The 24,351-nt window shown below is 44.7% G+C and overlaps 1 protein-coding gene across 2 annotated transcripts in view; it reads right to left on the bottom strand.

Moving 5' to 3' along the window:
• Nucleotides 1-1,982: 1,982 nt before the first annotated feature.
• LOC149462252 (E3 ubiquitin-protein ligase RNF14-like) overlaps nt 1,983-24,351 on the bottom strand; it is a 58,005-nt gene continuing 35,636 nt past the window's right edge. For both annotated transcript variants that reach the window (XM_089677187.1, XM_089677188.1), the window contains exons 6-9: nt 20,618-20,656; nt 17,902-18,029; nt 13,219-13,343; nt 1,983-4,728 (exon numbers count right to left, since the gene is read on the bottom strand). In XM_089677187.1, coding sequence (XP_089533313.1) covers nt 4,719-4,728; nt 13,219-13,343; nt 17,902-18,029; nt 20,618-20,656 — 302 coding nt within the window. In that variant the 3' untranslated portion in view covers nt 1,983-4,718. The remainder of the gene's footprint in view (nt 4,729-13,218; nt 13,344-17,901; nt 18,030-20,617; nt 20,657-24,351) is intronic.

Here is a 24,351-nt window from a genome sequence, read left to right on the forward strand (position 1 = left end):
CAGTGTCTACTTTGGGAGACAGGCACACTTAAGTTTGGAAGTTTCCTTAGCATATATTATATGACTTTTGTTTGATTAATTATTACAATTCATGCGTATCCCTGGAACGATAATGGAGCTGTTGAAAAGATTAACGGGGAAGATATTAAACACCTTGTGCCGGTCTCATTACTCATATGAGGAGGACGGCTGATGTGTCATTCTTGACGTGCTACCTTGGCCTTGCAAAAGCGATATAGACAGTATTTATAGCTGACATGGACTGCTCAAGCCTAAGATCAAGGTTCAAAACTTGGAAGAGCCTTTGATACCCATTTAACTTTTCTTAAGGGTACATCACCAATATATAATGACTTTGTGTAGGGTTAAAAAAATATTTACATTTTATAAGTACGGAAAGGTCCAATAAAGACAAGGGCATAGTTGTCAGGAAAACCGATCTGATGCCCATGCTCAATGAAATGCACATGCGTGCAGAAAGATCCACAGGGCCATGCTCACATCTACATGAGCACATGCATTAGCAGGTATGTTTGAATGGACTTTGGTGCCCAGAGGCCTATTTAAAGCTGTAGAGGACTGAGGATCATTGCTGAGTCATTGTCAGCTCCTTCTGCCTGTGATCTGATTCCGTGAGGACTTCTGTATGCCGTCCCAGCTTGTTGACTCTGCTTGTTCCTGAACCCGTTGCTGACTCCATCTTGTGTCTCAACTTTGCCTCCTTCCTGCTGTTCCAGTACCTCCTCTACTCACCCATTACCCACCTTGGCCTTGCTTTGACTCTGCTCCTGGTTTCCGGATTCTGTACCTAAAATGGGCTCAGGTCCTCCTCCTGCTCTCCTCCCGCAGGCTCCGCTCCGTGCTCTCCACCAAACCCGCAGCCCTTCCCGGCCGCCTCCAGTGTTCAACATGTTCATCCAGTGAGCCCATTTTAGTGATGACCCAACGCGGTGATACAAACTAAGGGACCCCAGAGAACCTTGAACAGACGTGACCAGACGCTGTGACACCTGCCTAAGGACCCTAAGGGTATTTTGGAGCCTGACCAAATCCGGGAGCAGCTGACCTGTGTCAGGGGCGGACTGACAACTCATGGGGCCCCCGGGCAATAGGGGATCATGGGGCCCCTGTGTCCTGGCCAAAACTCAAAAAAGCCCATGAAAAAGGTACTGGGGCATCTCATGGGGCCCCCTACTGACCCCGTGCCCGAGTTTCCAAACGGTCAGTCCACCCCTGACCTGTGTATACCTGATGAGACAGGAGAATATCTCAAATGCGCGTTTTAGCGCACTTCTGGTGAGTGTGCATTTTACTTATTCAGGCACCTCATCTGGCACCCTTGGATCAGTCACCCATACACGTTGTGATCTTGAAAGGATCCTCACGCATTTTTCTTTGGGACAATTTATCACCATATATTATCACCTGGTGGTGATATACCCCACACAGCTTAATTATTTAATAATTTTATTCATACTGTATATTACCTTAGATGGTTATGATGAAATACTAGTGATTTCTTTGCACTTTACTACATAGACTGTCTTGTCCTAGCGCTGCACCTTACTTTAATATGTAGCAGAATACATTTTTGGCCTAAATTTAGGAAGAAATTTAATTAATTAATTTATGTATTTTATTGGATATGTTTTGAGGCAGAAAATTAAAAAATAGTGTTTTATTTTTTCAAAATGTTTTGCCTTTTTTTCATTTATATAGCAAAAAAAATAAATAAAAGTGGTGATCAAATACCACCAAAAGAAATCTTTTTTTTTCTGTGAAACCCCCCCCCCCCCCAAAAAAAAACATTTAATTTGGGTACAGTGTTGCATGACCGAGCAATTGCCAGTTAAAGTAGCGCAGTGCTGAATAGCAAATGCCCTGACACCCTTCGGAGGTCACGTGGTTAATTTTTCTAATAACTTTTGTAAGATTTAGCTCCAAATGGAAAGCTTTCCAGAAACTCAGTCCACTCAGAAACATATGTGTTAGGGCCCCTGCCCACTTTTATTCATCATCCGAAGCATCTTTCCACAAGGTCCAACCCTCGAAGAGGTTCTCGGCATCCTACAAACACCTTTGGTCGGCTTATATCCTCACACCTCATATGAGATGCTCAGTGCATCACCAAAATGCACATAGGCAGCTAGTGCACCCATGAATGACTGTGATTTGAGCTGCCATTGCACAGATAATACTACAGTCACTATGTAGAGAACCAATCAGAGTGGCTCTGTACCTTGTGATTGGTGTGAACCAATCACAGCCGCTTCAACTGTAAACATGAACAGTGTTTACAAACATTTAGCCTACTCACAACTGCGGAATCCCCCCCCCCATGTGAATAGGCTGATGGGGGGGGTTTAAGTACCACTGACCAACAATGGTTGTTTTTGTTTTTTATCAAGGTGTATGGGGGGTTAAGTGCCACTGACCACCAATTATTGTGAGATTATTTTTTAAAGGTGTGTGGAGGGGGAGGGGGGTGAGAAGTGGGTTAAAGTGCCACTGACCACCAATGATTTTGAGAATCTTTGTAAAGTTGTGTGTGTGTGGGCGGAGCTGAGTTAAAGTGCCACTGACCACCAATGATTGTGGGATATTTTGGGTGGAGAAGGTTACAGTGCCACTGACCACCAATGAGTGTGGTTTTTTTTGAGAGGATGAGATCAAAGTGCCAATGACCACCAATTATTGTGGGATTTGTGTGGGGGAGGAAGTAAAATTGCCACTTACCACCTATGTTTGTGGGAATTTTTTTTTTTTGGGGGGGAGGTAAAATGCCAATGACCATAAATGAATGTGGGATTTTTTTTGGGGGGGGGGGGAGGAGGTTAAAGTGCCAAGAATACCAATGACTGTGGGATTTATGTGGGAGAGGAGGCAAAATTGCCAATTACCACCAATGTTTGTTGGATTTTTCTTTTTTTGGGGGGGGGGGGGTTGGAGGTTAAAATGCCAATGACCATAAATGTTTGTGGGATTTTTGTTTGGGGGGAGGAGGTAAAAGTGCCAATGACCACCAGTGATTGTGGAATTTTTGCTTTTTTGGGGGGGAGGGGGTTACAGTGCCACTGACCAACAATGATTATGGGATTTTTTTGGGGGGAGGAGTTTAAAATGCCAATGACCACCAATGAGTTGAAGATATTGTGGGGAGGGTTAAAGTGCCAATGACCCAAAGGTAATTTCTATAAAGTTGTGTGTGTTTGGGGGGGTCTGGATTAAAGTTCCACTGACCACCAATGAGTGTGGGATTTTTTTGGGGAGAGGTTAAAGTGCCACTGACAACCAATGAGTATAAGATATTTTGGGGATGGTTAAAGTGCAAATGACCATCAATGATTGTAAGATTTTTTTGGAAGAAGGAGGTTAAAGCGACAATGACTCCCAATGGTTGTAAGATTTTTTTGGAAGGAGGAGGTTAAAGTAACAATGACCCTCAATGATTGTGGGATTTTCTTGGGGGGAGGAGATTTAGAGTGCCAGTGACCCCCAATGATTGTGGGATTTTCTTGGAGGGAGGAGGTTAAAGTGACAATGACCCCCAATGATTGTGGGATTTTCTTGGGGAGGAGGAGGTTTAGAGTGCCAATGATCACCAATGATTGTGGGACTTTTTTGGGTGGAGGAGGTTAAAGTGCCAGTGAATACCAATGATTATTGTATTTTTTGTGGGGGAGAAGGTAAAAGTGCCAATGACCACCAATGAGTTGAAGATATTGTGGGGAGGGTTAAAGTGCCAATGACCCAAAGGTAATTTCTATAAAGTTGTGTGTGTTTGGGGGGGTCTGGATTAAAGTTCCACTGACCACCAATGAGTGTGGGATTTTTTTGGGGAGAGGTTAAAGTGCCACTGACAACCAATGAGTATAAGATATTTTGGGGATGGTTAAAGTGCAAATGACCATCAATGATTGTAAGATTTTTTTGGAAGAAGGAGGTTAAAGCGACAATGACTCCCAATGGTTGTAAGATTTTTTTGGAAGGAGGAGGTTAAAGTAACAATGACCCCCAATGATTGTGGGAATTTCTGGGAGAGGAGGTTACAGTGCCATTGACCACCAATGGTTGTGGGATTTGTTTTGGGGGGGAGGAGATTAAAGTGCCAATGGACACCAATGATTGTGGAAGAATTTTTTGGGGAGGATGAGGTTACAGTGCCAATGACCACCAATTATTGTAGGATTTTTGTAGGGGGAGGAGATTAAAGTGCCACCACTTTAATAACTGGGAGGTTATTAATTACCACCAAAAGAAAGAGCAGTCCAACCCAAACTCATTTGGGTATCTAGAAATAATAGTGTAAGGCCCCCAAAACTTAGGCCAACTGTAGTGACTGAGACAAGATTTGTCATTTGGGTATCATCTTGATTGACCAAGTAATCGGCAGCAATAAAGGTGAAAATGAAGGGGTAGTCCGGGCCAATGCTGAAGTGGTTAAGGTGCTATTGAGATCATACCCCAACATTACTGTGCCTGTTATAAATGTCAGTATACTGATCCTTACGAAGCTAAATGTTGTTCTAAATCATAATATGAACAGGTGATGGAATGTATTGAATGCCCATCTCAGATAGGTTCTTCTCTGCTTTCGCAGCTGAATCTGAGCTCTCCAGCCTATGGCCCTGGCCCATATCATCTTGTGGTCCATTCTGCTTGCAGCTCCTCTTTCGGGGGCTTTACTTTGGGTTTGAAGACTGTAAGGTTACACGTATTCATGAATTTCTAAAAAATAATCAAAATTAAATTAGGAATATGAAAATCAAAGACAAAAATACAGTTTTTGTAATCATTATAAAATTCTTATTTTTGGAGTCCATTGAAGGACGTCATTCTACTGCCTACAGGAGGATTAAACACCGGCAAACAAATTGTAGGTCAACCCAGGAGAACCCCTTTTACTACCAGCCTACAGGAGGATTTAACACCGGCAAACAAATTGTAGGTCAACCCAGGAGAACCCCTTTTACTACCAGCCTACAGGAGGATTTAACACCGGCAAACAAATTGTAGGTCAGCCTACAGGAGGATTAAACATCGGCAAACAAATTGTAGATCAACCCAGGAGAACCCCTTTTACTACCAGCCTACAGGAAGATTAAACATCGGCAAACAAACTGTAGGTCAACCCAGGAGAACGTCTTTTACTACCTGCCTACAGGAGGATTAAACTCCGGCAAACAAATTGTAGGTTAACCCAGGAGAACCCCTTTTACTACCAGCCTACAGGAGGATTTAACACTGGCAAACAAATTGTAGGTCAACCCAGGAGAACCCCTTTTACTACCAGCCTACAGGAGGATTAAACTCTGGCAAACAAATTGTAGGTCAACCCAGCAGAACCCCTTTTACTACCAGCCTACAGGAAGATTAAACATCGGCAAACAGATTGTAGGTCAACCCAGGAGAACCCCTTTTACGATCAGCCTACAGGAGGATTAAACACCGGCAAACAAATTGTAGGCCAACCCAGGAGAACCCCTTTTACTACCAGCGTACAGGAGGATTAAACACCAGCAAACAAATTGTAGGTCAACCCAGGAGAACCCCTTTTACTACCAGCCTACAGGAGGATTAAACACCAGCAAACAAATTGTAGGTCAAATCAGGAGAACCCCTTTTACTACCAGCCTACAGGAAGATTAAACACCGGCAAACAAATTGTAGGTCAACCCAGGAGAACCCCTTTTACGATCAGCCTACAGGAGGATTAAACACCGGCAAACAAATTGTAGGCCAACCCAGGAGAACCCCTTTTACGATCAGCCTACAGGAGGATTACACACCGGCAAACAAATTGTAGGCCAACCCAGGAGAACCCCTTTTACTACCAGCGTACAGGAGGATTAAACACCAGCAAACAAATTGTAGGTCAACCCAGGAGAACCCCTTTTACTACCAGCCTACAGGAGGATTAAACACCAGCAAACAAATTGTAGGTCAAATCAGGAGAACCCCTTTTACTACCAGCCTACAGGAAGATTAAACACCAGCAAACAAATTGTAGGTCAAATCAGGAGAAACCCTTTTACTACCAGCCTACAGGAAGATTAAACATCGGCAAACAAATTGTAGGTCAACCCAGGAGAACCCCTTTTACGATCAGCCTACAGGAGGATTAAACACCGGCAAACAAATTGTAGGCCAACCCAGGAGAACCCCTTTTACGATCAGCCTACAGGAGGATTAAACACCGGCAAACAAATTGTAGGCCAACCCAGGAGAACCCCTTTTACTACCAGCGTACAGGGGGATTAAACACCAGCAAACAAATTGTAGGTCAACCCAGGAGATCCCCTTTTACTACCAGCCTACAGGAGGATTAAACACCGGCAAACAAATTGTAGGCCAACCCAGGAGAACCCCTTTTACTACCAGCGTACAGGAGGATTAAACACCAGCAAACAAATTGTAGGTCAACCCAGGAGAACCCCTTTTACTACCAGCCTACAGGAGGATTAAACACCAGCAAACAAATTGTAGGTCAAATCAGGAGAACCCCTTTTACTACCAGCCTACAGGAAGATTAAACACCAGCAAACAAATTGTAGGTCAAATCAGGAGAACCCCTTTTACTACCAGCCTACAGGAAGATTAAACACCGGCAAACAAATTGTAGGCCAACCCAGGAGAACCCCTTTTACGATCAGCCTACAGGAGGATTACACACCGGCAAACAAATTGTAGGCCAACCCAGGAGAACCCCTTTTACTACCAGCGTACAGGAGGATTAAACACCAGCAAACAAATTGTAGGTCAACCCAGGAGAACCCCTTTTACTACCAGCCTACAGGAGGATTAAACACCAGCAAACAAATTGAAGGTCAAATCAGGAGAACCCCTTTTACTACCAGCCTACAGGAAGATTAAACACCAGCAAACAAATTGTAGGTCAAATCAGGAGAAACCCTTTTACTACCAGCCTACAGGAAGATTAAACATCGGCAAACAAATTGTAGGTCAACCCAGGAGAACCCCTTTTACGATCAGCCTACAGGAGGATTAAACACCGGCAAACAAATTGTAGGCCAACCCAGGAGAACCCCTTTTACGATCAGCCTACAGGAGGATTAAACACCGGCAAACAAATTGTAGGCCAACCCAGGAGAACCCCTTTTACTACCAGCGTACAGGGGGATTAAACACCAGCAAACAAATTGTAGGTCAACCCAGGAGATCCCCTTTTACTACCAGCCTACAGGAGGATTAAACACCAGCAAACAAATTGTAGGTCAAATCAGGAGAACCGCTTTTACTACCAGCCTACAGGAGGATTAAACACCGGCAAACAAATTGTAGGTCAACCCAGGAGAACCCCTTTTACTACCAGCCTACAGGAGGATTAAACACCGGTAAACAAATTGTAGGTTAATCCAGGAGAACCCCTTTTACTACCAGCCTACAGGAGGATTAAACACCGGCAAACAAATTGTAGGTCAAATCAGGAGAACCACTTTTACTACCAGCCTACAGGAGGATTTAACACCGGCAAACAAATTGTAGGTCAACCCAGGAGAACCCCTTTTACTACCAGCCTACAGGAGGATTAAACACCGGCAAACAAATTGTAGGTCAACTCAGGAGAACCCCTTTTACTACCAGCCTACAGGAAGATTAAACACCGGCAAACAAATTGTAGGTCAACCCAGGAGAACCCCTTTTACTACCAGCCTATAGGAAGATTAAACATTGGCAAACAAATTGTAGGTCAACCCAGGAGAACCGCTTTTACTACCAGCCTACAGGAGGATTAAACACCGGCAAACAAATTGTAGGTCAACCCAGGAGAACCGCTTTTACTACCAGCCTACAGGAGGATTAAACACCGGCAAACAAATTGTAGGTCAACCCAGGAGAACCCCTTTTACTACCAGCCTACAGGAGGATTAAACACCGGCAAACAAATTGTAGGTCAACCCAGGAGAACCCCTTTTACTACCAGCCTACGGGAAGATTAAACACCGGCAAACAAATTGTAGGTCAACCCAGGAGAACCCCTTTTACTACCAGCCTATAGGAAGATTAAACATCGGCAAACAAATTGTAGGTCAACCCAGGAGAAACCCTTTTACTACCAGTCTACAGGAGGATTAAAAAGTGGCAAACAAATTGTAGGTTAACCCAGGAGAACCCCTTTTACTACCAGCCTACAGGAGGATTAAACACCGGCAAACAAATTGTAGGTCAACCCAGGAGAACCCCTTTTACTACCAGCCTACAGGAAGATTAAACATCGGCAAACAAATTGTAGGTCAACCCAGGAGAACCCCTTTTACGATCAGCCTACAGGAGGATTAAACATCGGCAAACAAATTGTAGGTCAACCCAGGAGAAACCCTTTTACTACCAGCCTACAGGAGGATTAAACACCGGCAAACAAATTGTAGGTTAACCCAGGAGAACCCCTTTTACTACCAGCCTACAGGAGGATTAAACACCGGCAAACAAATTGTAGGTCAACCCAGGAGAACCCCTTTTACTACCAGCCTACAGGAGGATTAAACACCGGTAAACAAATTGTAGGTTAACCCAGGAGAACCCCTTTTACTACCAGCCTACAGGAGGATTGAACACCGGCAAACAAATTGTAGGTCAAATCAGGAGAACCGCTTTTACTACCAGCCTACAGGAGGATTAAACACCGGCAAACAAATTGTAGGTTAACCCAGGAGAACCCCTTTTACTACTAGCTTACAGGAGGATTTAACACCGGCAAACAAATTGTAGGTCAACCCAGGAGAACCCCTTTTACTACCAGCCTACAGGAGGATTAAACACCGGCAAACAAATTGTAGGTCAAATCAGGAGAACCGCTTTTACTACCAGCCTACAGGAGGATTAAACACCGTCAAACAAATTGTAGGTCAACCCAGGAGAACCCCTTTTATGATCAGCTTACAGGAGGATTAAACATCGGCAAACAAATTGTAGGTCAACCCAAGAGAAACCCCTTTTACTACCAGCCTACAGGAGGATTAAACACCGGCAAACAAATTGTAGGTTAACCCAGGAGAACCCCTTTTACTACCAGCCTACAGGAGGATTAAACACCGGCAAACAAATTGTAGGTCAAATCAGGAGAACCCCTTTTACTACCAGCTTACAGGAGGATTTAACACCGGCAAACAAATTGTAGGTCAACCCAGGAGAACCCCTTTTACTACCAGCCTACAGGAGGATTAAACACCGGCAAACAAATTGTAGGTCAACCCAGGAGAACCCCCTTTTACTACCAGCCTACAGGAGGATTTCACACCGGCAAACAAATTGTAGGTCAACCCAGGAAAACCCCTTTTATTACCAGCCTACAGGAGGATTTCACACCGGCAAATAAATTGTAGGTCAACCCAGGAAAACCCCTTTTATTACCAACCTACAGGAGGATTTAACACAGGCAAACAAATTGTAGGTCAACCCAGGATAACCCCTTTTACCTACAGCCTACAGGAGGATTAAAAACCGGCAAACAAATTGTAGGTCAACCCAGGAGAACCCCTTTTACGATCAGCTTACAGGAGGATTAAACATCGGCAAACAAATTGTAGGTCAAATCAGGAGAACCGCTTTTACTACCAGCCTACAGGAGGATTAAACACCGGCAAACAAATTGTAGGTCAACCCAGGAGAACCCCTTTTACGATCAGCTTACAGGAGGATTAAACATCGGCAAACAAATTGTAGGTCAAATCAGGAGAACCGCTTTTACTACCAGCCTACAGGAGGATTAAACACCGGCAAACAAATTGTAGGTCAAATCAGGAGAACCGCTTTTACTACCAGCCTACAGGAGGATTAAACACCGGCAAACAAATTGTAGGTCAACCCAGGAGAACCCCTTTTACGATCAGCTTACAGGAGGATTAAACATCGGCAAACAAATTGTAGGTCAACCCAGGAGAAACCCCTTTTACTACCAGCCTACAGGAGGATTAAACACCGGCAAACAAATTGTAGGTTAACCCAGGAGAACCCCTTTTACTACCAGCCTACAGGAGGATTAAACACCGGCAAACAAATTGTAGGTCAACCCAGGAGAACCCCCTTTTACTACCAGCCTACAGGAGGATTTCACACCGGCAAACAAATTGTAGGTCAACCCAGGAAAAACCCTTTTATTACCAGCCTACAGGAGGATTTCACACCGGCAAATAAATTGTAGGTCAACCCAGGAAAACCCCTTTTATTACCAACCTACAGGAGGATTTAACACAGGCAAACAAATTGTAGGTCAACCCAGGATAACCCCTTTTACTACCAGCCTACAGGAGGATTAAAAACCGGCAAACAAATTGTAGGTCAACCCAGGAGAACCCCTTTTACGATCAGCTTACAGGAGGATTAAACATCGGCAAACAAATTGTAGGTCAAATCAGGAGAACCGCTTTTACTACCAGCCTACAGGAGGATTAAACACCGGCAAACAAATTGTAGGTCAACCCAGGAGAACCCCTTTTACGATCAGCTTACAGGAGGATTAAACATCGGCAAACAAATTGTAGGTCAAATCAGGAGAACCGCTTTTACTACCAGCCTACAGGAGGATTAAACACCGGCAAACAAATTGTAGGTCAAATCAGGAGAACCGCTTTTACTACCAGCCTACAGGAGGATTAAACACCGGCAAACAAATTGTAGGTCAACCCAGGAGAACCCCCTTTTACTACCAGCCTACAGGAGGATTTCACACCGGCAAACAAATTGTAGGTCAACCCAGGAAAACCCCTTTTATTACCAGCCTACAGGAGGATTTAACACAGGCAAACAAATTGTAGGTCAACCCAGGAGAACCCCTTTTACTACCAGCCTACAGGAGGATTAAAAACCGGCAAACAAATTGTAGGTCAACCAAGGAAAACCCCTTTTACTACCAGCGTGCTTCCGTTTGGTAATAAAGCAGAATTGAGAGCATGATACTAAACAGAGAGGGCTAGGACCCATGTCCCCTAATGGACTCCAGGAAAAGAAAATCCTCTTCTCTTTCTTGTCCATTGAAGGACACCAGAAGTTCAGAGTGTCCAAAAGCTGTCCGACTGAGGGGTGGGCAACACAGCAAACAAAATGTAAAAAAGCAAGAGAGGAATGGGGAGACCTTTGGAGTTCATTTTGTTGTGAATTGAAATGAGGAGGAAATTTTCATTATTCATAGATTCAGATGTTTTCAAATTTCCGAATTACAATAGTAACAAATGTTAACAAGTCCGAAATAACAAATTATTCAAATCAAATTCGAAACGAATTTGAATTGTATACATATTGCTGACTTTTGCTGACTATTGCTGATTTTCTTCAAAGACTGTGTGTATTATTTTTAGAATATAGCCAACTTCCAACATAGAATAGAATAAAATAGAATAGAAAATAGAATAGAAAAAAATGAATAGAATATAAAAAATGTAGCCCTCTTTTGAAATTCTAATTTCCAAATTTCATTGGCACATCAGGGGTGCCGGTGGCGCCCAAATCACAGCAGTAGGGAGAGGAAGTCAGGAGGAACCTATTCCTCTATGGTTTCCAGAGTCACTGGGAAGCGATCCGGTTGGATGTCGCTGTCCCATATGACTCTGGCGGCCATCTTTAGTGTGGGCAAAGGTTCAGAGCTGCTGTTAGAAACCACGGGGCCCCATACAGCCAACTTGACAGAGGCACCCCCCCCATAAAAAAAACCTGTTTACCAGGCTTCCGGTGTGAATGAACACAGTGAGTGATCAGTACCAATCACTCATTGTGTTCATTGAGGAAAGAAAGGTGCTGGTAAATGTGACATATTTACCAGACCCTTCCCCTACTCTACATCCTGCAGGATCTGATTTTGTTCTTGCAGCTGCCAGTGGGAAGGAGAAGAGAGAAGTCGGCAGCACTGCAGGGGAGGGGGCACGCAGGGGGCCTAGGCAACAGGGGGAAAAGGTATGGTGCACAAGGAGAGTGATGGGTGTGGGGGAAGGGCAATTACTGGAACTGATCCCCTGTTTAGCTCTCTATTTTAGCTGATGTAGAGGCAGCCATAGAGGGGATCAGTTCCAGTAACTGTCCCTCCCACCAAGTTGATCACCCTCCCTGCTCACATCAGATTTACCCATCTGCATGAGCCCCCCTTCTGGCCTGGGCCCCATACAGGAGGACTGGTGGTACCTCCTTATCCACGGCCCTACTGAGGTCACAAAAAGGCCTGGCACACCGCAGTTTGCGAGTGGATAGTGTAGGGACCAGTGGTGCATTTAGGTTTTATGCTGCCCTGGGCAACATAAAAATCGGTGTCCCCCGCAGAGAGAGCCTGACATTGACCAACAACACCAGAGAGAGCCTTCCACTACCACTGCCCCCCATACACCAGCCACCATCCCCCATGGGGAGAGAGAGAAAGACATTCATCTTCACAGTTCCGGACATCCCCGGGAGCTAGAGTCGGACTGTGCATACTCATGAAACCCGCAGCCTCTTTAGGAATCCACCAGGTCCCCATGCCACTTGTGTCCCTTCTTCCGAGGGGCAGTGCTGCCCCCCCTGAAAAATGCCGCCCCAGGCAAATGCCTTGTGGTAAATACACTCCTACTAGGGACAGGTCACCCATTTGTCAGGAAAAGTGAAAAGTGAGCAGGCTACGGACACGCCATCCTGCATCAGAATCCTCCCCATTGGGGTCAGACTGGCTAGGCCGCATTCCGCCCTCGGAGACAGACGCTGTCGGTGCATCAGAACCTGCTCCACTCTACAAGTGGCACAAAACTGTTTTCCAGCTTGGTTCCTCCCCATTGGGATGTTTGCATATTTAGGCCATTTCTTCAATACAAGTTATGTTATTTGCAACAGCAGCACACTGCGCCCCACAAGCCTCATAGCGGTATACAGTATCTGCAGTGTGAGATCTAAGGCACTGTTATCTCAGATTTCTAATGTCCAGAGATTTGGCGTTAGATGTGGTGAGGTCATTACTGGGCTGCTCCCTGTCCTCCTTGCTGGAGGCTCTGATGTGAGGAAGCAAAGCCCTGCCTCTACCAAGATGGCCGCCTCCACACAGTACAGAACAAGGCATGGTAAGTAATGGTGAAAGATCAGCTGCGGGGTGACCACGGGCAATACCGGTGACCAGTCCCCTTTTTTGGGCACAGCCTCCAGAGTCCAGTTCCTCCAAGTCTGGTGTGCCGATAACACATTTTAGATCTATCCTATCAATATCTATTATTCACAAACAACCCCAAGATGAAGACATATACATACTGAGAGCAGCTCGATGAATTGCTAAAATGGCTGTATGGATTACTTCCAGACAATATTTTCAGACAAATCCAGCAGAAGTACTCTCCGCACCGAGTACAGGTTATTTTGTTGCACCCATCCATTTTCTGTAAGTAAAAAAAAACAACTCACAATTTACACAATATCAACTTGAACTAGCGCAGGAAATAGTTACATACCGCCTGTACAGTATAGGGTATATTTGTAAAAAAAATTTAAAAGATAAAAAAATTGCAGAGCTATTCGCACTGTGAACCAGCCTCTAAGTTTGTTCTTCCTGAATGCTGGTAAAATCAAATGTTTTTAGAATATTTTCACTCCAGGTCGAATGTATATATTCATATAATCTAGAGTGAATCTGGGAAAACACTCCATTATGGCCAGTAGATGGAGCTGATGATCCTAGGAAATAAATGCCTATTTCTTATGATCATGAGCTCCATCTAGTGGCAATAATGTAGTATTTTCCTGATTCACCCTACAGTATATAAATAATAACATTCCCAGCTGACTTTCCTAAGGAAGATTAGAAAATAAAGGAAATGAATAGAAAAGTATAGAATAGAATAGAAAGGAAAAGAATAGAATAGAAAAGAATATAATATAAAAACAGAACAGAATACAAAATAAAAGAATACAAAAATAACTGAATATAAAATAAAGGAATAGATTAGACAACAGAACGGAATAGAAAATAAAACAACAGAAGAGAATAGAAAAAGTAGAGTAAACCAGAAAACTAGGCAGCAGGGGGAAAGGTATGGTGCACAAGGAGAGTGATAAGTGTGGGGGGAAAGGCAATTACTGGAACTGATCCCCTGTTTGGCTCTCTCTTTTAGCTGATGCAGAGGCAGCCATAGAGGGGATCAGTTCCAGTAACTTTATAATAGAATAAAATAGAATAGAAAATCAGGGAATAGAATAAAAAGAATAAAATAAAATAGACTGGAATAGAATAAAAAAAGAATAAAATAGAATCGAATGGAATAGAATAGAAAAAAATAGACTATAAAATAAAAGAATAAAATAAAATAGAATAGACTGGAATATAATAGAAAATAGTAGAATATAACCTTAAAGAATAGAATATTAAACAACACAATAGAATAGAATGAAATAGAAAAAATATAACCATCTTCTGAAATTCAAATTTCGAATAGAATACATTTTGTTGTGAGTACAATAGATAAGAATACAATAGAATAGAATAGATAAGAAGTGACACTAATACTGTGATTAGTGCTAATAATATACACTTATCACCGAACTAATGACTGGCTGGGAAGGGGTTAACATTTGGGGGCAATCAAAGGGTTAACTGTGCCTAACAATGAGTAATGTGTACTGTTTTCACTAAGAAAAGTGCTGGTTTTTACGCCCTGCTTTGCACACTGCCATTGTCTGTACAGAGCAGTGGCGGAACTACCAGGGTTGCAACAGGGCCCTGGCATTCTGCCACTGTTGGGGGGGGACCCAAAATGGCAAGAAGGGGGCCTGCTGCAGAACATGTGATAGGGCAACAGGAGTGAAGTTACCCAAGATCAGTGGGAAGGGCTCCAGGGTCGGAGGGAAGGGCCCCGACTGTGCCTAACAATGTATAATGTATAATGTGTGCTGTTTTCACTAAGCAAAGTGCTGGTTTTTATGCCCTGCTTTTCAGGGAGAAAAAAAAAACAGCACGTCGCTATTGTCTGTAGAGAGCAGTGCTAGAACTACCAGGGTTGCAAAGGTTGCAGTTGCAACCAGACCCTGGCGTTCTGCCACCATTGGGGGACTCAAAATGACAGGGAGGGGAGCTGCTGCAGAACGTGAAAGGGCAACAGGAGTAAAGTGCCCATGGATCAGTGGGAGGGGCACCAGGGTCGGAGGGAAGATTCCCCACTGGTGGTTAGGGGTGCCCTTCATAGTTTCTTGCATCAAGGCCCTAGATTCTAGTTATGCATCTGATAGAGAGCTCTGTGTTTACCAATACAGGGCTCTATTCTGTCCTTTGCTTAGCCCATCAATTATAAATCATTGTCTGGGGCCCGCTGATCGGCATAAGCTGGAGCGAATGACAGCAGAGCTGTTGAGGCTGGTGCACGCATGTGGCCCCTGCCCAGATATGCTGGATCACGTACAGTACATATGTATGATCAAGCGCTGGTGAGCCACCCTGTGGCAGTATTTATGCTGTTGGCGATCCGGAACCGGTTAAGTAGGTTCTGCCATCAGTACACATATTACCCTATCAGTTTGGCCCACTGCTTCATCTGAGTTTGGCATGCTTGATGTAGCAAAATCATATTACTACACTATATTGCTAAAAGTATTGCCCCGCCCTCTAAATCATGTGATTCAGGTGTTTCAATCCACCCCATGGCCACAGGTGTATAACATCAAACACTTGTGAAAGAATGGGTCGCTCTCAGGAGCTCAGTGACTCCAAGCGTGGTCCCGTGATAGGTGGCCACCTGTGCAATAAGTCCATCTGTGACATTTCCTGGCTACTAAATATTCCACCCTCAACTGTTAGTGGGATTATAACAAAGTGGAAGCAACTGGGAACAACAGCAACTCAGCCACCAAGTGGTAGGCCACGTCACATGACAGGGCGAGGTCAGCGCATGCTGAAGCGCACAGTGCGCAGAAGTCACCAACTGTCTGCAGAGTCAATAGCTAAAGACCTCCAAACTTCGTGTGGCCTTCAGATGAGCACAACAACAGAGCGTAGAGAGCTTCATGGAATGGGTTTCCATGGCCGAGCAGCTTCATCCAAGCCTTACATCACCAAGTGCAATGCAAAGCGTTGGATGCTGTCGTGTAAAGCACGCCACCACTGGACTCTAGAGCAGGGGAGATGTGTTCTCAGGAGTGGGTTGCTTTGCAGGGGTTGGGCTTGGCCCCCTAGTTCCATTGAAAGGAACTCTTAAGGCGACAGTATACCAAGACATTTTGGACAATTTCATTCTCCCAACTTTGTAGGAAGAGTTTGGGGACGGCCCCTCCTGTTCCAACATGACTGCCCACCAGTGCACAAAGCAAGGTCCATAAAGACATGGAGGAGCCAGTTTGGGGTGGAGGAACTTGACTGCCCTGCACAGAGTCCTGACCTCAACCCATAGAACACCTTTGGGATGAATTAGAGTGGAGACTGCGAGCCAGGCCTCCTCCCCCGACATCAGTGCCTGACCTGACAAATGTGCTTCTGGAAGAATGGTCCAACCCTCCCATAGACACCCTCCTAAACCTTGTGGACGGCCTTCCCAGAAGAGTTGAAGCTGTTATAGGTGCAAAGGGCGGGGCCAACTCAATATTGAACCCTACGGACTAAGACTGGGGGGCCATTAAAGGTCATGTGTGTGGAAAGGCAGGGGTCCCAATACGTTCGGCAGTATAGTTTATGTGCTACTAAACTGTGGGGGTTATTTATTAAAACTGGAGAGTACAAAATCTGGTGCAACTACGCATAGAAACCAATCAGCTTCCAGGTTTAATTGCCAAAGGTTAACTGAACAAGCTGAAGTTAGAAGCTGATTGGCTCCCATGCACAGCTGCACCAGATTCTGAGTGCTCCAGTTTTAGTCAGTTTTCCCCTCTTGTACATGCGTGGCAGCCATATTTGCTCAATATTCAGTCCCTGTTCCCCGGTTGGCAGTGTTACACAATAGTTAAGGTTTTCTGCTCCTTCTCACCATCAGTTGATTAATAGCTGAATAGAGGACAGATAGCAGAAAAAGCACAAGAAGGACGTATACCTGCTTCGGGGGGGGCGAGCCAAGATGGCGCTCTGAGAGAACATTTCTGCCGGAGCTCAGCAGACAGTGATCCACTTTTCTTCTATTCCTGGGACCTTTACCGCTTGACCCCTGGATGCCTCACCGATCCTCCTCAACACCAAAAGGAGGGAAGAAGCTCCATTTCCCGCTGCTGGTGGAGGTACCACCCCCAAGAACCTGCGGTCCACGTTCTGGGGTGTCCCAGAGCCTTCTCCTACATGGCGTCTCAAACTGACCCAGGGGAGCCTGCCGACCCTCTATCTCCTGGCCTGCTTGATGTCATGGCTGCTATTGCCACTTGTCATTCAGCTCTGACCTCCAAGATAGAAGCGGTGCAACTGGATGTGGGTTTGCTCCATCAGGACATTGACAAAATACGCTTTTGAGTGTCTGCAGCCGAATTGCACCTGAGCCGTACAGAGGACTTGGTCATTGAACACACTACATCCATTTGGTCTCTACAGACCAAGCTGAAGGCTCTGGAATATCAGGCGGAGGTTGCCCAAAAACCATAACTGGAGGAATGAGCTCTATTGTTGGGCTAGCTGAAGGGGCAGAGGGTGCGAATCTGATGGTATTCGCCAAGGAATTACTGCGCTCCCTCCTACTAGCAGCACAATTCTCCCCTTGTTTCACAGTGGAGTGGTCGCACCATATCCCACCCAAGCTGGGGTCCCCTGGGTGTCTCCCCCCCACTTCATCTTTCGGTTGCCTAACTTCAGAGATCTGGACGAAGTCCTACAAGTGACCCGTCTCCAAAAAAGAGCTCTTCTATCATAATGGGAGGCTCCTCATCTTCCCTGACTACACGGTGGAAACCCAAAAGCTGAGGAAGTCCTTCGACCATGTCAATCCCTGCTTCGGCACTGACTGCCCGGTACGCCTTGGTCAGACTACGGCCTCTTACCTGGATGTTGGTTTCACAGCAAGGACATTTCTTGCAGTTCACAGTTATCCAATTCTTACTCTCCCATTCTCGCAGTTTCCTCAGACGGCCCGCCTTCCCACGGTTCCTCTTTGGACCTGGATCACCATCTATAAAAGTAAGTTGCATATATATTAAATGACAAATTGCACAAACAACAGGCATATGCAATTATCTGTCAAAACATAAAAACGTATGAAACTCCTAATAATAAAAAGCACTAAAACACAATAAATATTACTGTATACCCAAGAACAAAACTAAAAAATAAAAATCACCTAGTTCATCTGGATGGGGAAGAAAGAAAGAGGGATTACAGATCACTATGGAAATGATTCAAATCTATATCTATGTTAAAGTGTTATTAAACCCCGGACCCTGCATTCACTATATCCGCTCTCCCCGGACCCTGCATTCACTATATCTGCTCTCCCCAGACCCTGCATTCACTATATCAGCTCTCCCCGGACCCTGCATTCACTATATCCGCTCTCCCCGGACCCCGCATTCACTATATCCATTCTCCCCGGACCCCGCATTCACTATATTTGATCTCCCTGGACCCTGCATTCATTATATCTACTCTCCCCGGACCTTGCATTCACTATAGCCGGTCTCCCCCGGACCCTGCATTCACTATATCTGCTCTCCTTGGACCCTGCATTCACTATATCCGCTCTCCCCAAACCCTGCATTCACTATATCCGCTCTCCCCGGACCCTGCATTCACTATATCCGCTCTCCCCGGACCCTGCATTCACTATATCTGATCTCCCCGGACCCTGCAGTCACTATATCCGCTCTCCCCGGATCCTGCATTCATTATATCTGGACTCCCCAGACCCTGCATTCATTATATCTGCTCTCCCTGGACCCCACATTCACTATAGCCACTCTCCCAGGATCCTGCATTCACTATATCTGCTCTCCCCGGAGCCTGCATTCACTATATCCGCTCTCCCCAGACCCCGCATTCACTATATCCGCTCTCCCCGGACCCTACATTCACTATATCCGCTCTCCCCAGACCCCGCATTCACTATATCCACTCTCCCCGGACCCCACATTCACTATATCCGCTCTCCCCGGACCCTGCATTCACTATAGCCGCTCTCCCCAGACCCTGCATTCACTATATCCGCTCTCCCCGGACCCTGCATTCACTATATCTGGTCTCCCCGGACCCTTCATTCACTATATCCGCTCTCCCCGGACCCTTCATTCACTATATCCCTACTATTATATATAAGGGCTAGGTTTAGAGTTAGGGGTTAGGGTAAATTGTTAGGGTTAGGATTAAGGATTAGGGTTAGGGGATATGGTTGGAGCTAAGGGTTAGGGTTTTGGATAAATGTTATGGCTGGGGTTAAGAGCTAAGATCAGAGTTAAGGGTCAGGGTTAAATATTATGGTTAAGGGCTAGGATTAAGGTAGAATGTTAGGGTTAAAGGCTAGGGTTAGGGTTACATGTTAGGTTAAGGGTTAGAGTTAAATGTTAGGATTAGGGCTAGGTTTAGGGTTACATGTTAGGCTAAGGGCTAGGGTTAAATGTTGGGGTTAAGGTTAGGGTTAAATGTTAGGGTTAGGGCTAGGTTTTGGGTTAAGGGCAAGGGTTAGGGTTACATGTTAGGCTAAGGGCTAGGGTTAGGGTTAACTGTTGAGGTTAAGGACCAGTGTTAATGTTAAATGTTGGGGTTAGGGTTACATGTTAGGCTAAGGGCTAGGGTTAGGGTTAACTGTTAGGGTTAAGGGTTAGGATTAAGGGTTAGGGGCTAGGGTTAGGTGCTAGGGTTAAGGGTTAGGGGCTAGGGTTAAGGGTTAGGGGCTAGGGTTAGGGTTAAGGGTTAGGGGCTAGGGTTAAGGGTTGGGGGCTAGGGTTAGGGGCTAGGGTTAAGGGTTAGGGGCTAGGGTTAAGGGTTAGGGGCTAGGGTTAGGGTTAAGGGTTGGGGGCTAGGGTTAGGGGCTAGGGTTAGGGTTAAGGGTTAGGGGCTAGGGTTAGGATTAGGGGTAGGGTTAGAATTAAGGATTAAGGTAAAGAGATAGGGTTAGGGTCAAGTGTTAAGGTTATGATTAAGGGCTAGGGTCAGGGTTAAGGGCCAGTGTTAGTGTTAAATGTTAGGGGTAAGAGCTAGGTTTAGGGTTAAAAGTTAGGGTTACATGTTAGGGTTAAGGGCTAGAGTTAAATGTTAGGGTCCGGGTTAGAGGTAATTGTTACAGCTAGCATCCTAACCCTAACATTTAACCCTATCTCTAACATGCGACTTTGGACACACGAAGGTTCCTGCACTACTCTGATGCAGCGTTGATGTTACTTGAGTGCCAGAGAGTGTAAAGTCACATCAAAGTCACACTACAAGAACAGAACTGTCATACTTTCCCATTAACAAAAAAAAAAGGAAAATGCATTAAAAAGCGCAACACCTGCATTGTTGGTGCTGGTCCATTAAAGTTTATTAGATACAAAATGCAATCTACTGTGGAAAAAAGACCCCTCCCTGTCCCTTTCCAAGAAATGCACCATCTCAAAACGTACAGATGTGATCTAGGTCCATAGGAAACCATGTTAAATGGACTGTAGTGCTTTTCTGCAAAATGCACTAAAAACACATAGGTGTGAATGAAGGGTAAAATCCCATAATCTGCTGCCATAAAATAACACGTAATCTTGAGTATCACATGATTCCAAGGAATTAATTTACCTGAATCGGGTTGTCCAGATGTAGGGTCCGTGGATTCTGCTAAAAAGGAGGTTAATGAGATGGGTTATAATCATAGGCTATATGTATATAAACTCAAATGAATGTACAAGAAGGGAAGGAAAGAGAAGAGAAGGGAAGGGAAGGAAAGGGAAGGAAAGGGAAGAGAAGGAAAGGGAAGGAAGGGATGGGGAGAGAAGAGAAGGAAAGGGAAGAAAGGGATGGGAAGAGAAGATAAGATATTGGCAAACAAAAAACTGCAGACCAGCACACGACAACCCATCCTACTACCAGCAAGTCTCAGGTATGCCAGCTTTGGCTGTTTTTAGTATAAACTATCCACATGGAAGAGAAATATATTTTTAAAATATTCTTCCCAAATATATTGACATATATTTGTAATACTACAATTTTGGCCGTATTCAATATATTAAAAAAAAATAAAATACAATGTGTTCTACTGGCTGCGTGTGTGAGAGAAGGCTGTGCCGAGGACCAGCTTCTCTCATCCGACCATCCCCCGTCCTCCTCCTCATCTCCCTGACTGTCTGTGCTGCCTGGAATCCCTGCACTGTGGAGGAATCTTCTGCTGTCCCCGTGAATCTGCCTGGCTGGATCTATCCCCTGCCTGGACTTAACCCCTTGCTCTCCGTGAACCTGCCTGGACTTAACCCTTCCCTGTCTGGAGCCTCCTGTGTGGATTTACCCTGTGGATTACCATACCCCTGTTGTTCCATATTGCCTTCCAGAGAACTGTACTGTGCTGCTGTGTCTGGTGTGGATCTATGGACTAAAGGAACTGTTGTCTGTGCCCCAAAAACCTCCCCAATAAAAGCACGTTGGGTTCCGTGCAATCTGTCTCTGTGTGCTCTCTGGTTCTCGTGACATATATATACTGTATATATATATATATATATATATACAGTATATATATATAAATATATATAAATATATTGAATGCGGCCAAAATTGTAGTATTTCAAATATGTGTCAATGTATGTGGGAAGAATATTTTTAAAATATATTTTAAATATATTTTTCTTCCATGTGTGTAATAAATATATTTTTGGACTCTTTTTATCCTTTGGAGTGGTGCTCCTTCCATTAGTGCTTATATATTGTTTTTACAAACTAGACCCTGTGTGCTATATGTCCTGATCCCTGTAGAACAGCACATACATGAAAGAGATCCTAGGTAGTCATGGATATTTTGAGGAACACATAGATACCTGAATAACACTGATATAAAAACCAAATAATTTTATTTTTACATGTACAGTGTCTTGAAAAAGGATTCCTACCCCTTAAAATGCCCCCCATGTTGTCATGTTACAACTAAAAATGTAAATGTATTTTATTGGGATTGGATGTGATAGACCAACACAAAGTGGCACATAATTATGAAGTGAAAGGAAAATGAGAAATGGTTTTCATCATTTGTGACAAATAAATCTGTGAAAAGTGTGGCGGCATTTGTATTCGGCCCCCCGGAGTCAATACTTTGTAGGACCCCCTTTGGCTGCAATTCCAGCTGCAAGTCTTTTTGGGGATGTCTCTCCCAGCTTTGCACATCTAGAGAGGGACATTTCTGCCCATTCTTCTTTGCAGAATCGCTCAAGTTCTGTCAGATTGGATGGAGAGCGTCTGGGAACAGCAATTTTCAAATCTTGCCACAGATTCTCCATTGGATTTCGGTCTGGACTGTGACTGGGCCATTCTAACACATGAATATGATTTGATCTGAACCATTCCATTGTAGCTCTGGCTGGATGTTTCGGGTCGTTGTCATGCTGGAAGGGGAACCTCTGCCCTGGTCTCAAGTCTTGCAGACTCTAACAGGTTTTCTTCTAAGATTGCCCTGTATTTGGCTCCATCCATTTTCCCATCAACTCTGACCAGCTTCCCTGTCCCTGCTGAAGAAAAGCATCCTCACAACATGATGCTGCCACCACCATGTTTCAAAGTGGGGATGGTGTGTTCAGGGTGATGTGCAGTGTTAGTTTTCTGCCACACATACCATTTTGCTTTTAGGCCAAATAGTTAAATTTTGGTCTCATCAGACCAGAGCCCCTTCTTCCACATGTTTGCTGTGTCCCCCACATGGCTTCTTGCAAACTGCAAACAGGACTTCTTATGGCTTTCTTTCAACAATGGCTTTCTTCTTGCCACTCTTCTATAAAGGCAGATTTGTAGAGTGCACGACTAATAGTTGTCCTGTGGACAAATTCTCCCCCCTGAGCTGTGGATCTCTGCAGCTCCTCCACAGTTCCCATGGGCCTCTTGGCTGCTTCTCTGATGAATGCTGTCCTTGCCCGGCCTTCAGTTTAGGTGGGCGGCCATGTCTTGGTAGCTTCTGGCAGGACAACGAACCTAACCATATAACCAGAGCTACAATGGAATGGTTTAGATCAAAGCATATTCATGTGTTAAAATGGCCCAGTCAAAGTCCAGACCTAAAACCAAATGAGAATCTGTGGCAAGACTTGAAAACTGCTGTTCCCAGACACCTTCCATCCAATCTGACAGAGCTTGAGTTATTTTGCTAAGAAGAATGGGCAAACATTTAACTCTCTAGAGGTACAATGCTGGGAGAGACATACAGTTTGTCTTTATGTATGTCTGTAAATATGTATTTTTGGTTCACAAAGATGTAATGATCTTCCTCAGGAGTACATGTGAAAGGAATCGATACGATGGAACCCAGTTTTCTTATTTAGAACCACAAAAGTACAATAGCAGCTGGAATCCACATCATGTGAAAGAGCGGCCAACAAAGTGGATCCTGAAGAAGCTCTTTTTAAGCAAAACATGTCAATCCACCTGTCTTCTCTCATAACTGAGTAATACACTCACCGAACACTTTATTAGGTCCACCTGTTCAATTGCTTGGTAACACAAATTGCTAATCAGCCAATCACTTGGCAGAAACTCAATACATTTAGGCATCTAGACGTGGTGAAGACGACTTGCTGAAGTTCAAACCGAGCATCAGAATGGGGAAGAAAGGAATGTGGCATAGTTTTTGGTTCCAGACAGGTTGATATTTCAAAAACTGCTGATATACTGGGATTTTCACTCACAGCCATCTCTAGGGTTTACAGAAAGTGGTTCGAAAAAGAGAAAATATCCAGTGAGTGGCAGTTGTGTGGATGAAAATGCCTTGTTGATGTCAGAGTTCAGAGGAGAATGGGTAGACTGGTACGAGATGATAGCAAGGCAACAGTAACTCAAATAACCACTCGTTACATCCAAGGTATGCAGAATACCATCTCTGAACGCACAGCATGTCAAACCTTGAAGCAGAAGGCTACAGCAGTAGAAGACCACACCGGGTGCCACTCATGTCAGCTAAGAACAGGAAATGGAGGCTACAATTTGCACAGGATCACCAAAATTGGACAATAGAAGTTGATTGAGTCTCGATTCAGCTGCGACATTCAGATGGTAGGGTCAGAATTTGGCATAAACAACATGAAAGCATGGATCCATCCTGCTTCGTATCATTGGGTCATGGATGTGCAGCTGACAAATCTTCAGCCGCAGATCCACAGTGTGGGAGAGGAAGAGATCGTCCTCCTTACCCAGCGGCAGATCCACAGTCCAGGAAAGGAGGTGGTCATCCTCCCACCCAAGCGGCAGATTCACAGACTGGAAGAGGAGGTGGTGATCCTTCCTCCCAAGCGGCAGATTCACAGACTGGAAGAGGAGGTGGTTATCCTCCCTCCCAAGCGGCCGAT

Source organism: Staurois parvus, unplaced genomic scaffold (assembly GCF_062004578.1).
Source record: "Staurois parvus isolate SC_StPar_1 unplaced genomic scaffold, SC_StPar_1.0 ptg000179l, whole genome shotgun sequence".
NCBI lineage: Eukaryota > Metazoa > Chordata > Amphibia > Anura > Ranidae > Staurois > Staurois parvus.